This window comes from Schistocerca nitens, chromosome 8 (assembly GCF_023898315.1).
Source record: "Schistocerca nitens isolate TAMUIC-IGC-003100 chromosome 8, iqSchNite1.1, whole genome shotgun sequence".
NCBI classification, from domain to species: Eukaryota; Metazoa; Arthropoda; class Insecta; order Orthoptera; family Acrididae; genus Schistocerca; species Schistocerca nitens.
Window position 1 is genome coordinate 608,677,524 of NC_064621.1, and position 18,600 is coordinate 608,696,123.

Genomic DNA, 18,600 nt, shown 5'->3' on the forward strand with positions numbered 1-18,600 from the left:
TTACCCCCCCCCCCCCCCTCCAAACACACACTTATAAATGTTCAGCATTAGCCATATTTACAAATTAATTTGTGATGTGAATGTGAAGTGACTCATTCCACATCATTATGACTTGCCATGCAAAATGATCCATGGAACATGAAACTAACCAATCAACCAACCATCGTCATTATTGTCCTACATAGTTACATAATACATTTAGCTGCCTCTGATCAGTTTGTCTTGACACTGTCGAAGATGCTATCTGAGCTACTTATGTCTCACTTCCACATGCGAGAATCGCTGCCCACCAAAAGACCTATCACTCCCATGCAGCCTCCTGGCTACTCCTAATAGTTCCAAATCCTGCCTTACTGATACAATTCATTTCCCAAATACTCAGAAATCTACACTGAGTATCTACTGTAAGAAATGTCAAGCACAATTCCTCTGGTATTTCTGGAGAACTTTGCAATGTGCAGGTGGAATGGTCCCAAAAAAATAAAAGTGTGCTTTGTGCGGTGCCGTGTTGATGTAAAATATTAGTTTCTGTCTCATAACAGCGAAAATATTTTTCAAATGGGAAATTTGTGTGCCAATTTGATAGTGAGATCCTAAATAGCATAGTGGTAAATTTTATCTAATGATATGGGTCAACTGGGACTGCTAAATGTGAAGAACAAGTAGTCTACCAGCAAACACACAGTGCTACTGTACAGCAGTGGCAGACAGGCAGCTCTACGCAGGCTGGAACTCAAGGCGAGGAAGGGTGGCCCACTAATATTTACCAATACGATCAGCTATAGAGGCCAGTTCATTAAATCAAATATTACAGTAGAGTCTTCCATTGACACTGGATGTTGAAGAAACACATGGTGGGCAGTATTTGTTTCGGCTGATAACACCTGTAGATAGACAGTTTATGTACAATGGATGTGTGTGTTTGTGTCCCTGTATAGCTCTAGAATCGAGCTTCAGGCAAACTTGGTATGTATATAACTTATTACACTGTTGGGTAAGCCTCTCCCATCAGCCTTAAGGTGGGGTTGGGGTTGCGGTGTGGGAGAGGGGACATAAGAGTAACCGAAAAAGATCTACAGTAGTACCAAATCTACAAGCCGACTGGCAACAGCACAATTCTACTGACATTTTACATTTAACACTGGAATTTCAAACAAAGCTGTTGTATAAATTTTTATATTATAGAAAGATTTCGTTGCTCTTCCTGTATGATAAACTAATCAGCCTAGCAATGCCCCACAGGGCAAACTATAAGCAAGCCGCCCTCCTACTAACAAGGCACCTTAGTCCTTTCTAAATGTGCATCCTCGACTACAGGCCCAGGTTTGATCATGTCAATTTTGTCAAAGATCTGCTATTCTATACTTGTGCCCCTCTATGGAAGGATTTCTTCACCACACACAACTGTCGGTAGTCATCACATACATGGAACTAACAGCTGTCTACAATTGTATGATTGTAACCACAGAGAAGTGTCTAGTGTGACAAGATACTAGAGTTTTCTCACTGCTCTATCAACCACCTAAGTGATTAAAACTGAGACAACGTAGTACTTACATAAGGTACACTGAAATGATTGTAATGTCTATTCAGATACTTTTATTGGTGTATTATGATAATATGTGAATTGTGAACTTAATAAATGTTTTCTTATTTCTACGTCATGTTGAGTACATGGATGTTGCAACATTCTGATGACCTTGAGAACATTTTGTGTAATTTTAAGATTTCCTGTCGCATGATTATTTTGAAATGTTCTAGGGTATTCAACCACGTGGCATCATTCAAATGGTGCTATATAATATCAGGAAGCCGTCTTGCTGCCATATTCCGATGGTCCTGAAGACGGACTATATTCTACATGAGTTATTATCGCACCAAGCTGTTAAGACATTTAAGCATTTCTGGCACTGCATTTTAAGAGAATCTGAAGAGACCTGGCAACATGAACTGCATTTTCCAACTAAGTATCGCTTGGGACCCAATACTGAGTATGCTCAAAGCAGCAAAGCAGAAAGACAACCTGTGGGGAGATCCTGTCATGGTACATCACTTGAAGAGCTCGTCTGGATGTGGTTCCCCTGCTGTGGTGACACGGAGGTTGAGGGCCAAAACTTGTGTCTCCTCCACCTCACTAGAGGAGACACGGCCATGTATTGAGGACTTGAGGTTGATAGCAGTAGGCACAGGTATTCGAGACAGCATCCATTGGGAGATAATAAGTCATCAGGGCCACCTGAAGATGGCAACATGTCAGCTCGCAGAAATATTGCACCATTTGGATCACGCCACATTTCAAAATGAGAACAATTTTATTACAGACATTCCTTTCCTACTTATAAATGTGTACATTGGCAGTAACGTGGTGGTAAGTGCTGGCCGGCCAATGTGCTGCCTCCTAATTTTACAGTGAGTTGCGCACTCGATGCAATCCCCACACCTGATGACAAGCTGACTGCCACATCAGGGTTCCTATTGGGGTCGAACGTGAGCCGGTACTTGGGTGCCCTCCTCCTTGCCAGATTCTCAAACTCCTGCCGGACGCAGTCCGGGTTCGCCTGCCGCCTCTCCAGCTGGTAGCTTGTCTCCTCCCACACTCTGAACAGTGAGTACACGTCACTCTTCAGAGCGAGGTTTCCATTTACAAGGATCTTCACCTGAAAAATGCACCCATAAAAGTCAACAATGTTATTCTCGTCTCACTGTGCCAAGTGCAGCGACAAAGAATTTGAACCAACAGCACATACACAATTTTTCCTTATATCTCTGCTCCAGGTAATGCAGAAGCATTTAAAATTGCTTCGCAGTATCACTGGATTATGTCCATTAAATATGAAATTCATTGAATTTTTTTTTACTCTCTAATCTTGAATCAAGGTTTTTATGCATAAAATATTTTTTTAAGCTAAGACTTGCTTAAACTATGATAATAATTATAATATGATAAATACTGATAATAATGGTAGTAATAAGAGTGAAAAGAAGATTTCAGACAAGCCCTCAGTTATTATTAATTTTTCCATCATAAGCTACCTGCAATTAATTCTAACAGCAGTTACATTAGGAATAACTGATACATAATAGCTGCTGCAGGAGGTGGCCACAGAAACAAACACATATGTAAGGCTATTTAGAATAGCTGTAGGCTACTGACAAATAACTAATAGCACTAAAAGCAGAAACACAGCTAAACTACAGCTATTACCAATAATAGTTCACAACTGTGGAGAAAGAAAATGTGGATCATTGACACTGCCATCCAGGCGGTAGCAGAATCGACAAGTAAAACTTGCCAGATGGGAGAACTCCAAAATCGAACTACAGTGTCTGTAACCAGTGAAAGTGGTCCCAGTAGTTCTCTGCACACTGGGAGCGCTGTCAGAGTATCTTAGCACACCATTGAAAATCAGTGGCACTGATAAAATGTCCACCTGCCAACTACAAAAAGCCACTTTACTGGAATCTGCACATATTATCTGCTGATACATCATGCAGTCCAAGATGTTTTGTAAATGTCAAACTAATGATACAATATGAAATCTGGCACAGTGGACTCATTTGCTGTGTTTTTACTGCAATAGTAGCAGTATTAGCAGCAGCAGCAGCAGCAGCAGCAGCAGCAGCAGTAGTAGTAGTAGTAGTAGTAATAAAAATAAAAGACAAAAGCTTCTACAGGTGTACAAAAGTGACTTCTAAGAGAGGTAATTTGAAGTACTGACCCAGCTAGGGCCTGTGGAAATAGAGTAAGGTGGTACGGGCAACCACAGGAACCAACTGTTTTTGTGCCCAAGTCATTCACTGTCTTTTAAGGTTGAGGGATGCTTCACCTCTCTGATATAGTAAAGAAGATCACTCTAAAACGTTGTTCCTACAACTGAAAATGATTTAGAGCAGGCAGTTGGGTTATGCATTTTGTCGGAAAAGATTTGGTTGCCCTGAAGGGAATGAGTGTTTCTGTTGTGCTATTCAGACAAGAGTTCAAAGTCGAAGACAGATACAAAGGACTGCATACATCATTCAAATGGTAAAACAGACAGAGGTTATTGGAATCTCTGCATTTTCCAGGATGTAGCCAGGATAGTCGAGAGTAAGGTTGTGAAATATGATCAATAAATCAAATGTCGTGCATATATTGCACATGGAAGGTTGTGACCATACTGTGAGATTTTCTAACAGACATTGCACAAGAACCGCTGTAATCAGCAATCATCAATACCAGCTTTTGTACGAAAACAAGCTGAAAATTAATGGCTTCGAATTTTTTATGTGAAAATTCTTAAAGCTTTTTAAATAAAACAAATGTTACTAAAATTCTACATCTTTATTCTTAATTCTAAATATTTGTAATTCTCTGTCACTGCAGGCCTCCGAATTGTGGTATGTAATCATGGCAGTGTGCAAGAAATAGCATGCTGTAATCGAGTTTCGAATTTGAAGAGTCTTTCCACATATGGAGCACAGTCTCCATCAGTATGACAATACCAGACCACAGATGAGTGCTGTGACGTCTGCAACAATACAATGCCTTCGGTTCACTGTCCTGACTTGACTCTGCCCAATTTTCATCCCTTTCCAAAACTTAAAGAACAACTTCAAAGACTTCACTTTGATTGTGATGAAGTGGTGCAACGGAAGTGAGGTTATGGCGCCATGAACAAAGTCAAACATTCCACAGCAACAGTATGAACACAAACTGGTCTCTCATTGAGAGAAATGTGTTCGTTGCCAGGATGACTATATAGAGAAACAAATATGTTACATGAAGAATAAAGATGTAGAATGTTCTCAACATTTTTTTATTTAAAAAGCTTTAACAGTTTTCACATAAAAAACTCGAAGGCATTTCTTTTCAGAATGCCCTCGTACAACTTTGTTTTTCAGTTCTGTAAGGAAGGGCTTCTTATATTTTTGTAAGGCAAGGAGAGATACTGATGCCCTCTAAGTGGCGTTCAGTTCTGTTTAGGTTTGCCAAGCATTAATGACTACAAATTAGACACTAGACAGTAAAAATTAACTGCTACTAGATTTTTAGGAGGAGAGAGTATATGACATTCCTGTACATGTTAAGTTTTTTTTTTTTTTTTAAGAAAAAAGGAAGAAGAAGAAGAAGCTGCTGAGATATTAATCACCAAAACCACATGTAGTAGTCCTCATTCAACTTCAAATGTACAAAACAAATTTGCGCATTCTACAACAAGGAACAATCAAATTGACAATGGGATAAGGTAAATGGGTTGATACCCGTGCAGTGAGGGTGAAAGGTACCTATTTGAAAATGATTATATTCCTGTGATATATGTGTTTAAGATTGGACCTTGAAGCAGATTCCCATGGATATACTGTTAAAATCAAATTCTGGATTATGTTTCTGCCATCTGTTCTGGTTTCTGCTACAATGACTGTGCAAAAAAGAAATACACCCACTTATACATGGAATGGAAATGCAAGTTTCATTAATGTTGAAGTGAGATGCACTCTTGGTAAAACTGCTACAATACTGGAAACATGAATGATAAATATAATACATTCTACAAACCTTCACCACCATCTTTCAATAGCTCTTTCTCAATAAAAAAAAATAAATAAAAAAAATTACAGTAAGAAATGCAGTAGTATTAAAAGAGAAAATGTTGGATAACTAATGACATAGGATATCATGTAACAGTTAGGTAATATGAAGGACAGTCACAGAATTTAACTACAGACAGTAATCAAAATCTGTCTATGGGGTCTGACTTAAGGTGCCAGAATAAATAACCAACATCAACAAACAAGAAATATTCTGAACATCAGTAGGCCAATGTACAGTGGAAGTTACATTAAGATTTCTGGCCACTGGGGAAACATTTCTGTACATTCATTGGCCTTTGCAACATGAATTGCTGCAAATGCATTATTTATTATAAATAACATCGACTTCTGAGATAATAGTTCAACTGAATGAAATTTGGAAAATTTAGAGAGTTCTGAAAAGACAGATTCTCTGAGCACCACTTAGCTGCAGGCCTAGATAAGTTACATATAAAAGATTAAACTCTAGCATCTTACTCATGCAGAACTAACATGAGAAAAGGAGGAATTGTTACACACAGTAAGACAGAATACAAGTTCAAAAACATTAAGACAAGCAAATTTTGTAGTGATCAGCACATTGAAGTGTGTACTTGTGAATTAATACTGAAAAATAGTGCACTTTTAATTGTAACTGTATGTAGATCCTCACTTGGAATTTTTGGACTGTTTATGACCAATTTGGATTCCTTACTGCGCTATCTGCTTTATCTATGAGTGAGCGTTCCATTTCTTATCCTTACAAAGTATTACACCCAGGTATTTGTATGAGTTGATGAATTTCAACTGAGACTTGTTTATACCACAGTCACATATATTACATTTCAACGTTTTGTGAAGTGTGCATTTTTAATTTTCTGAACAGTTAAAGCAAGTTTCCAATCATTGCACAACTCTGAAGTGTTATCAAGCTCTGACAGGGTGCTTGCAGAGTTTTTTTCTTGAGACAGAACTTTGTAATAGATAACTACATTATCTGCAATAAGTCTGAGGTTACTATTAATATTGTCTGCAAGGTCATTAATTTACAACACGAATGCAAGCGTCCTAATACACTTTTCTGGGGCACACCTGAAGTTCATTCTACAACCGTTAAGAAGTTTCCATGACAGACAACATGCTGTGTGCTCCCTACCAAGAAGTTCTAAATCCAGTTTCAAAACTTGTTTGGCATCCCAAATGTTAATACTTTCATATATAAGTGTTGGCATGGTATTGCATAAGTTGCTTTTTATAAGTTTCCATAGAAATTACTGCTGGCTGGGAAGTTATACAAAAGGAACTTCCTAATTATTTAGAGAATGTTGTGAAAGAAGACAGTCCCCCACAGCTGGAACAATGCCACAATTACTCTTCTCCAGAAAGAAATAGACAGACAAGGCATTGAAAATGCCGACTTACCAACCTCCTCTCTGTATGGGACAAATACTCACAAAAAATTATCATTTGCTACACAGAAAAAAATCTATTTATCAGGCACAGGGATAAGCTGGCTGTAGAAATGGACATAGGACAATGGGCCATTTGCAAGCTGTGAACAAACTGATGGAATTGAGAAATGGGTATGATTCACATCTCTGTGTGAGATTCATCTGAAGAAGATTAGTGTTAACACCATTGAGAAACAAGCCCTGATTTGTGGCCTATGTTAGTAAATTGAAGAGTATATATGAGGCGTGGTCAAAAAGTTTTAAATATCTCTTTGAAAAGGTAAGATTGTGTAGTTAATTTTTATTTGCCTGCAGTCCCAGTACATGTTGAAGTCTCCGTGCCATAGTACTCTATCACACCATTGGAGGAGCCAAAACAAAATGAGGCAGCCTACTGATAAGGTGGAGCACCATGCTGTAGTTTGTTTCTGTCAGCAGTGAAAATGTTGCATCTGTGTTAAGTTGATGACTTCTTTTAAAAAAAGTGAGGGTTTCTCAGTGAGCAATGGAGGAAATGTGTTTTGGGAATTATTTGGAGACAGGAAAACAAACTAACGGACTAGAAAGGAAAAGAAACTAATTGACCAGTGAACAGACACAAATGGAAAATGCAATTACAGCCACAATGAAAATGAAGTAGAGGTGGGTGGCACATGCAGCCATGCAGGTATGTGAGTCAGGGATGGTGTTTTCTGGATTACAGGACATAAAATGACCTCGACGATGACCCAGTGGAATGCAGATAGATGACTTTGGAAAATATGTGGGTGTGATACAGACACATTATGTCCTTGAACGACTCCACTAATATCATCTCCCAAATCTAAAATGTTATCACCTTCCATTATTGTTTGAATAATTCCACACCCATACTTGCATTCTTACTGTGAAATACATCAAAACAGTTATTTATAACAGCTTTAATTGTATAAAACATTTCCTTTTCTATAACTATATTGTGATTTGCATAAATGCTTTGGGTGGATCACAAAAAATACCAACTGGTGATAATGTTAAATAGATCTTGTAATATTTGATAATGCATAGTGGCTGTAGTTAATACTTGTGTGTTTCACAAGACAACTGATCTCTTGACAAACACTAGATTCTTCTCAAGCAGTGAACAGATAATTCCTATTACTGAGCTCATTTAGTAGAATAACAGAAAATAAAGTTTGTACCGGTGACTCGATTCCATAGCCAACAGAATCTCCGATGTAGTGGCATGGGACACCGCAGTTCTTGAATGATGTAACAACATAATCTCGGAATTTTAGATCTACTTCGAGCACCCAACCGACTTCCTCAGCAAACAAAATGTTGACAGGGTCTCCTTTCTTGTGAGTTATGTCCAAATTCAGTCCACTGATGCCACAGAATGCCATCTCCAGAAGACACGTAATTAGACCACCATCGCTTATGTCATGACCAGACAGAACTCTTCCCTCTGAAATGAGACAAGAGGTACTCACTACACACAGTTCTCAGTAAAATTAAGATTAAATGTACAGTGCAAAGTAAGAGACTGAGATTCATCTAATAAACTAACAATACAGCTGGCTACATCATGAAATTGTTAACATGTATGTGTTGTCATGTCTTAATTTTTGTCTTACACTGATCATGGCAATAAGAATAAAAATCACTAAATGAAAGAAAGTAACTTAATGTAATCCCATTCAATAACAAAATCAGTTGTTAATAATCTAAATGATTCCAGTTTCTTTTAGTCTTTCAAAAATGGCTCTGAGCACTATGGGACTCAACTTCTGAGGTCATTAGTCCCCTAGAACTTAGAATTAGTTAAACTTAACTAACCTAAGGACATCACACACATCCATGCCCGAGGCAGGATTCGAACCTGCGACCGTAGCAGTCTCGCGGTTCCAGACTGCAGCGCCTAGAACCGCACGGCCACTTCAGCCGGCTTTTTAGTCTTTCATATGTATTGTAACACAGAACTAAATACCCACTTCTTTTTAACAAAATTTATGTATTGCTATAGCAATTGTTAAAAATATTCATTTTACAAAATTTTCTATAGGAAAGCGTTTCACTTCACAAAATAATTTATTTAAATTCTAATTTTATTTTCTGTTGACTATATTCTCACACACATATTCACTTGTATTAATTCTATCCATTGCAAAATACGAACGGTCATTATTACAACAATACTGTAAAAAGCATACATTGTCTGAAGTCAATATACGGGCTGGTGTTGGTCAAAGAATTAGTTGTTATGCACTAATAATGAAGTTATTGTGGCTGATCTTGTTGTTGTCAGTTGCAGATGTTTAGAACAAAGATAGAAGCGTAGAGGATTTGCAGTGAACGGGAATGATTAACTAGCCTGATCAATAATCATGGACACATTCAATTTGTCAAGTTAGGTGTGTGTGTGTTTGGATCTGATGGGTGCCCAATGGCAAGGTCATCAGCGCCCTTCCACTTATAAAAACAAATGAATGTGAAGATGAACTAAAAGTGTTGTACATGCATGCACTCAAAATGACTACAGTCATTCTGTATCACAAGCACTCTCACACGCACTAAACCCAATTAGGAGGGAAGAGAGCTAATCAAGAAATTAAAACACAGAGAAAACGAAACACAGACGAATTAAAAGAAAAGCACGGAAAAATGTGACTGGCTGACCACTTATAAAAATCTAGGGTGAGCAAGCCACCCTTTGACACATTAAATACATCTCCCTAAAATCTTGTTAAAAACATTGGACAATTCACTAAACTTTAAGACCCTAATCACATTAGTTTGATCATTACATAAAATAGACGGCTGATCTGGTGGCAAATACGCTGCAGTCCGCTGGTCGTCAAACAAAATGCAGTCCAATAAAATGTGGCGCACCATGATCTGCACACCACAAGCACCATACATTGGAAGCTTCTTTGGCTGGAGTAAGAATCCATGTGCCATAGGGTTGTGGCCTATGCGAAGACGAGTAAGAAGGAGCTCATCCCACCGACATGGCTGGAAGGAAGTACCCCACGGCCAAGTTGTGGACTTGATGACACAGATCTATTTATCGGTCACTTCCAGACACTCATCTTCTCATTGACACATGACTTTGTACCTCAACAGAAACGTGATAGCATGCAGGGGGATAGCACACCGAAATACCAGAGGATCATGACACGCCTCCTTGGCTGCTTGATCCGCCCTTTCATTCTCCGCAATTCCAATGTGCCCAGGTACCCAGCAGAAAGACAACTCCTTCGTCAGTTGTTGTAGTTCAAGGAGGGCTGCTGGATATTCTGGGTTACTGTATCTTCTGGGTACAACATTGGAAAGAGTAAAGGACACTCACAGAATCTGAGCAGATGAGAAATCTAGCACCAGGAGAATGTCTCATCTGCTCCAGTGCTTACAAGATTGCATATAATTCAGGGTCAAAGATGGTAAATTCTGGAGGCAGTCTGACCTTGAGGACACAATTCGGGAAAACGACATAGCAACCCCCTGATTAGACCCATCTGTAAAAACAGCTACATGGTCGTACTACTCAGATAAAACATCAGAGAATATCGCATTAAAAATTGAATCAGGAGTGCTATCTATCCTGTACTACACCAAATCTAAAATCACTCTGTGCCTCTCCAGTAACGAGGGCAGCAGGCAGTTAAAACCCTGGATTTGGGGTCATACTGGCTCCACACCGAGTGACTCCAGCACACACTGCACACAGATCCCAAATGACATCGTGGCTTGTGGATGGTAGGAAAAAGGCATTCCAGAGATGGACGAGCAACAGTATGGTGTGGGGGTGAAATTGGAGCTGCAAGGAACTTACTGACGCACCATGAGGAGCTGGTGCCTGATAGTAAGTGGCAGTTCCCCCACCTCAGCACAGATACTAGGTAGGGGACTGGTCCGGTAAGCACCCGTGGCCTCCCAAATCCCCTCATGATGGACAGTGTCAATGATACGCAAGTAACAGGGCCTCGCTGATCTGTGCAACCGTAGTCCAGCTGCGAATGTACAAAAGCCCGATAAAACTGAAGGAGACATGCCCTCTTCGCACCCCAAGACCTGTGGCTAAGGCACTTGATGATGTTCAGTGCCTTCAGGGTTCTGTCTTTCAGGTCTCACAGGTGTGGTAACCACAACAATTGGTAGTCAAAAATGAGGCCCAGAAACCAAACTGTGTCTCTAAAATGTAGGATGGTGTCCCTCATATTCAAGGCAGGCAAATTAAAAAGACGACGAGAACGATTAAAATGAACACAACACACACACACACCAGGGGAAAACTGAAAACCTATCTTTGTAGCCCACTTCTCTAACTGCTACACTGTAAGTTGCAACTGATGGCTTGCCATTGCAATACTGGAGGAGGAACAGAAAACAGCAAATTTGTCTACAAATAAGGAGCACTGTACAGGACTCCTTACCTTAGATGTGATACTGTTGGTGGCTATGGCAAAGAGGATAACACTTAAAACACTGCCCTGAGGATCACCATTCTCCTGCTCAAATTGATCAGACAGCACGTCACCAATTCGGGTCCTGAAAAACCACGGAGAGAGGAAAGACCTTATGAAGATGAGGAAGTGGCCACGGAAGCCCCATTGACGCAGTTGTGTGAGAATACAGTGTCTCCAAGTAGTATTGTATGCCCTACTTATTTCGAAGAATATTCCGATACAGTGATGCTTACAGAGGAAAACCTGCAGAATAGCTGCCTCTAGGAGGGTCAGATTGCCGACAGTGGACCAAAATCTTCGGAATCCACACTGATAGCAGCTAAGGATTTGTCTGGTCTCTATCAACCACACCAGACGACAATTAACCATCCGCTCCATTGTCTTTCCTGCACAGCTCGTTAAGGCGATACTCCAGTAACTACTGGGACATGTGCAGTCCTTTCCTGGTTTGAGGAGATGGATCAGAATTGCCTCCCTCCATGAGTTGGGGAAGTTGCCTGTCTGCTATATTAGATTAAAACATTTGAGGAGGATTTCCTTTGATGCCGCTGGCAAATGTCGAAACATGCAGTACCGCATTTGGTTGTGACTGGGTGCAGTGTCACGAATCTCAGTCAGTGCTGATTCGAGCTCCCACATGGAGAAAGGGGAGTTGTAGGCCTCACAACTGTTGGACCTGAAGTCAACTTTTCCCTCTCTACAGACTTACGATAGCAATGATCCTGGCTTGCATTGGCAGTAGTTTGTGCAAAATGTTCGACCAGCATCTGAGCAAAATCTCTGGGAGTTGTTTAGAGGCACCCCTGTTTCAGCACTGCTGCTATTGGTAAACAGCTGTGTTTACCGGAAATCCTCCTGATGGCTTCTCGTACTTTTATAGAAGAAGTGGAACGATTGATGGAGTCCAGGAAACGTTGCCATGACCGTTTCTTACTCTCTCTAATCACGGATCGAACCTTGGCCCTCACGACTCGGAAAGCCCTAAGGTTGTCTGCTTTCAGGCGGCAATTAAAATGTCAAAGAGCCGCACACCTTTCCCAGATTGCGGAATGGCACTCATCTCTCGACCAAGGTACTGGTCGCCTCCTAAGAAGATCTGAGGACTGTGGGATGGAGAAGTCAGCGGCACGATGGATCACTCGTGTGATGTTGTCTACCCATCCTCGGATGCTGTTGCAGTGTTCGAACACAGCCAGCTGGCTGAAACACGTCCAGTTAACCCTGTTGACCACCCATTTTTGGGGCTTAACTTCGGGTGGTGAGCCATTTAGTAGGTGAAGGCAGATTGGGAAGTGGTCATTGGAATGAAGGTCGTCAATGACCTCCCATTGAACAGAGTCCGTGAGGGCGGGAGAACAGAAAGAGAGGTCGATGGCTGAGAATAACCCAGTAGCAGTAGAGAAATGTGTGTGAGTACCCGTGTTGAGCATGCACAGTTCGTGAGACATCATGAGGCCCTTCGAAACGTGACCCCTAGGGTAAGTAGTCTTCCAGGAGGAGGAATGATCGTGGGAGTTGTGCGATAAGATCTGTGGCAGCATTAGAGTCTAGTGCATCTTGTGGAGGTAAATACTGTGAGCAAACTGTGATCATTTGACACACATGAATTTGAATTGCAATTGCTTGCACGTCAGTAGCCAAGGGGAGAACAAAGAGTGGTGTGTATTAGTGACAAACAATACAACACCTCCCTTGGCCCTTTCATCCCGAAACATCATTCTTGCAGTATAGCGTATATCCCTGTAGCACAGGAACATCTGTATCATTAAAATGCGTTTCTTGTAAACAAAAGCACAAGAGACGTGCCTGTGCTAGACGTTTCAGTTCCTCCACATGAGTCCTGAACCCATTCATGTTCTACTGTAGTATGGAAGCAATGTCATCGGTGGAGTTTTAATTTACCCCTATCTTTGCACTGGGGGGCGTGAAGCACTTTAAGAGCGAGGGGGAGTGGAGGGGCTGCCTGGAACCAAGGCATCTAACTCCATGATATCCTCCTCATCAGCCTGACCCGATCATCGTGAGCCTTTCCCTGCACCCTGTCCTTTCGAGGATGCGGGGGAAAGGGGGCATTGAGAGGCACTCTGCTTTTCTTGTACCTTCTGGATGATTAATGCGGACCTGTTGTTGGTCTTTCCTGGTGCAGCTGCCTCGACTGCTTTCTCCTTACTCTTTTTCCCTTGACATGTACATGTGCAAGTACAGGTGCTTGTGGTGAACACAGGCACACTAGGCGTCATCTGTGCTGAAGTGTCGCCTTGGGAATAGGTTTCTGCACCATGGAAGAATATGAGGTGACGAAGACAGGGGGTTTCGTTGCCTTATATTCTTTTTTGGCTTTGGCATAGGGGATCTGCTTGGTCACTTTATCTCCTGTATTTTGCGTTCTTCAGCAAAAACAGGGCAGTCTCAGCTCCAGACTGGGAGGTTCCCACAGCAGTTGATACAGATTACTGGATACGAGAAGTCAGTCCCAGCAACATGAGCGGCTTTTCTGCAGTTCCCGCAGATCGCTTCACCTCCACAACTCATGGCTGAATGGCTCAAACGCTGGCATATATAGCACCACAAAGGGTTTGGAATGTAAGGCCGAACATTATGTCGAAGGAACCCCACCACAAGATGTTCAGGCAGTGTCCGAGAATTGAATGTGACAATGAAAGTGGCAGTCTTTTCAGTTGCTCCATTATTCCAGTGCATTCGTTGCTCCACATCAACTATTCCCTGGGATGTCCATTCTTGCTTCAGTTCTGCTATGTCCATGACCATGATATCTCGGCATGTGACAACACCCTTACTGGAGTTGCGAGAGGTGTGCATCTCAACAATGATATCATAGTCACCCAGTTTTTGGAAATTTGTGGTAAGATCTTATGGGACCAAACTGCTGAGGTCATCACTCCCTAAGCTTACACACTACTTAAACTAACTTATGCTAGGGACAACACATACACCGATGCCTGAGGAAGGACTCGTACCTCCCTGCTTGGCTATCCCGTGTAGCGTCACTCAGTTTCTATGATTTCTTAGGAAGGTCTACCTGCTTTGACCTGTTAGTTTCGGCCAACAATGAGCCATTACGCAATCGTTTTATAGATTTTAATTTTCCAGCAAGGCCTTCCAAACCCTTATGGATATAAAAGGGGGACACTTTTTCAAATGTTCCCTCCTTCCTCTTTATCACCAGAAACAAATTGTTATTCATGACTGCATGAGCCCTGTTACTGCAGTCCAAAGTATTCTTATTATCAGGAGGGCTAGCCTCTCTCACTCTTTTGGATGAACGGGTGTGAATACTTGCAGGCAGTACACCCTTCCCGCTGGGAGGAGAAGAAGATGATTTTGAGGGTTCCATCTCGGCCCCACGAGCAGCTAGAGAAATAAGTGTCCACTCAGACAGAGCCCTGCGTGCCTGAGTAAGCCCTATACAACTGAGATGTGGTAGATTCCCCAGAGGTTGCCTGCTAACGATTATTAATCTCAACAGCCATGCATCCCACCAGCATGCACCACACCTTGAGATTGAGGATTTTTTTTTATAGAAGTTTATCCTGTCCTCGTGGTCAAGCCAAGATCCCCGTTCCCTGAGACACACAACATTCCATCTCCACACCCCATGGTGGTTGCTGAAGCATGCCGAGAGCTTACGGTAGCAGGGGATTGGCGGCGCTTACCAGCCCCCAGCTCAGGAACCCAGAATCGTCAAGCCCGTATCCAGCAAGTCAATGCTGAGCCCCTGAGGGCATCAAGTTAAGTATTAACACAATGTATTGTTTCAACTCAGAAACTATTTTCCCATCACTTGCAGTAAACTTATTAACAATTTGGAGTACAGAGGAAGGTGTGAACTGAAATTTTAATTTGCGTCATGTGATAAGATTGGATTAGATGTTCTTTCTGTTCCAATAGAACCATCATGAGGAGATCCTACCGGATGTAGAACATATCAGAAAACAAAAATACACAACAGAAAATCCATGATGGAATAACAACATTATCATGGAAAGGATAGACTGCTACTTACCATATAGAAAATATGTTGAGTAGCAGACAGGCAAAACAAAAAGACTGCTATACATTTGAGCTTGCAACCACATGGCCTTCTTCTAAAGTGGAAAACACACACACGTTCACATGACCACTGCCTCTGGTCACTGAGGTCGGACTCAGTGGCCAGAGAGAGTGGTCATGTGTGCGTGAGTTATGCTTGAGTGAGTGTGTGGGTTTCCTACTTTAGAAGAAGGCCTTGTGGCCGAATGTTCACATGTATAGTAGTCTTTTTGTTGTGCATGTCTGCAATTCAACATCATCTCTGCATGGTGAGTAGCAACCTACCCTTTCTATAATACTGGAAAAAAAAAAAAAAAAAAGGTTCAAATGGCTCTGAGCACTATGGGACTTAACATCTGTAGTCATCAGTCCCCTAGAACTTAGAACTACTTAAACCCAACTAACCTAAGGACATCACACACATCCATGCCCGAGGCAGGATTCGAACCTGCGACCGTAGCAGCCGCACTGTTCCGGACTGAGCGCCTAGAACCGCTAGACCACCGCGGCCAGCAATACTGCCAAAAATATACAGTAAATATTTATAAAGAACAATCGATGTGCTAATGTACTTACCACAGATCCCAAGTGAAATGGATGTGGAATAAATAAAAAAATCTTAAAGACACATTTTCATTTAAAAGGTAATAACAAATTTGTCACAAAACATTTATATGCTCAATACACTGAGGTGCATATGGTAATTCTTTGGCTACTGCAGCCATGAATCATTAAACAAAGAAATCATTTTACAACACTTCTTTACAACGATCACATTACTGCATAGAATTTCTACAGAAGTCATATTGTACTAGTACTTGCATTTTTTGATATTATTAGTAACACACACACAACACACACACACACACAACACACACACACACACACACACACACACCAAACAATGTGTAGTTTCAGTACCTATTATTGAGATGATATATAAGGGCCCGAATTTTGGTCATGAGACAGTCAGTCATGGCTGAGTTTCAGATGAGAAACCTGTGTTGATTAGAACTACAACAATGCTTCAACTTGACCGTGGAATAAGTGTTACACCAATAGGCCATGTGTAAAAACAATGACAGTGTCTGGTCCATATGTACCTGATTCTTCTTCAAGAACTGCGAACTTTGTGGTTAGGTTTTACTGCTTGTAGATGTACGACAGGAAACTATTGTAGCAGTATGTGGAGGTTTGCATGCAAACTAATAATGAGGCTTACTGAAAGTTAAACAATAGTGCACTGGGCATATAAATGTGTATATGGGGGGTTGTGAAAAGTGAAAGGAAAAGACAGTGAAACGCAGCTGTGCATCCGTCGGCTACAATATTTATAGCAGTCAGTGTCCAAATTACAAACCCCATTTTTCAGTCAGTGTAGCAATGTAGTACATCGACACCGAGGACAACAAACGAAGAAATTTAGATTAGATTAGATTTACTTTCATTCCAATTGATCCGTAGTGAGGAGGTCCTCCAGGATGTGGAACATGTCAGAAAAACAACAATACATGACAAATATTTACAACTAAAACAAATAAGCTAATGTACCATTCCACAGGTCCCAAGTGGAATGATCGTCATTTTTTGATGAACACTAAGAGTCATTTTACAAATACCAATGCACTGAATTTAAAATAAAAAAGTTTTTTATTTATTTATAAGGTAATACAACTACTGTAATACTTATTTACAATGAACACATTACTGCACTGAAATGGTGCAGAAGTTAGATTATACTAAAACACACACACACACACACACACACACACACACACACACACACACACACACACACACACACAAATTTTCAATGAACACATTACTGCACTGAAATTGTGCAGAAGTTATGTTGTACTTATATACAAATCAGTTGGTTTTACTAAGAAATTCATCAATGGAGTAGAAGGAGTTGGCCACCAATAAATCCTTTAGGCTTCTCTTAAACTGAATTTCATTGGTTGTTAAGCTTTTTATGGCTGCTGGCAAGTTATTGAAAGTGTGTGTTCCTGAATAATGCACACCTTTTTGTACAAGACTAAGTGACTTTAAATCCTTGTGAAGATTATTCTTATTTCTAGTATTGATTCCATGAATTGAGCTGTTGGTTTGAAAAAGTGATATATTTTTAATGACAAATTTCATTAAGGAATAAATATATTGGGAAGCAGTAGTTAGTATCCCTAGTTCCCTAAACAGGCTTCTGCAGGATGTTCTTGAGTTCACACCACATATAACTCTCACTGCACGTTTTTGTGCCCGGAAAACTTTAGCTTGGCTTGATGAATTACCCCAAAAAATAATCCCATATGCATTATGGAATGAAAGTAAGCATAGTATGCCAGCTTTTTCATTTTTATATCCCCTATGTCTGACAAAATTCGCATTGCAAACAGAGATTTGTTAAGACGCTTCAGCAGTTCTGTTGTGTGCTCCTCCCAGTTGAATTTATTATCAAGCTGTAATCCCAAGAATTTAACACTGTCCACTTCTTCTATCTTCTTGTCATCATATGTTAGACATATACTCTTGGACACCCCTTACAAGTTCTGAACTGCATGTAGTGTGTTTTTTCAAAGTTTAGTGACAAAGAATTGGCTAGGAACCAGTGATTAATGTCCACAAATATTTTATTGGCTGATCTTTCTAAGACTACACTTGATTTGCTATTTATTGCAATGTTTGTATCATCGGCAAACAAAACAAACTTGGCATCTGGTAATGTTACTGATGAAAGGTCATTGATATACACAAGAAAAAGTAATGGCCCCAAAATGGAACCTTGTGGGACCCCACATGTAATTAGTTCCCAGTTGGATGATGCCTGATAGCTTGATACATGTCTCTTTCCTAATAAACAAATCAGGTGGAACTGCAACAGAATGTCCACCAGATCCTTGCATGTCACAACACCTTTACCTTAATTCAAGAAGAGCTGGAATGATCCATCTCCTCCATGTTAATTTTAGCAAACAGAAGGAAAATTTTTTCTAAAACCATTAATCATACTGCTCTGAAATTTGGACTACATGTTCAGTGAATATTTCTCTGCAAAGTTATAATGCCATGTTAAGAAATATTTATTGGTTTTTGTTTTACAA

The 18,600-nt window shown here is 40.6% G+C and overlaps 1 protein-coding gene across 2 annotated transcripts in view; it reads right to left on the reverse strand.

Annotated features, from left to right (window-relative positions):
- Window positions 1-18,600, reverse strand: part of LOC126198502 (phosphoribosylformylglycinamidine synthase) — a 214,493-nt gene that overhangs the window by 41,118 nt on the left and 154,775 nt on the right. For both annotated transcript variants that reach the window (XM_049934881.1, XM_049934882.1), the window contains 2 exons: window positions 8,183-8,448; window positions 2,441-2,657 (listed from right to left, as the gene is read on the reverse strand). In XM_049934881.1, the coding sequence (XP_049790838.1) occupies window positions 2,441-2,657; window positions 8,183-8,448 (483 nt within the window). The remainder of the gene's footprint in view (window positions 1-2,440; window positions 2,658-8,182; window positions 8,449-18,600) is intronic.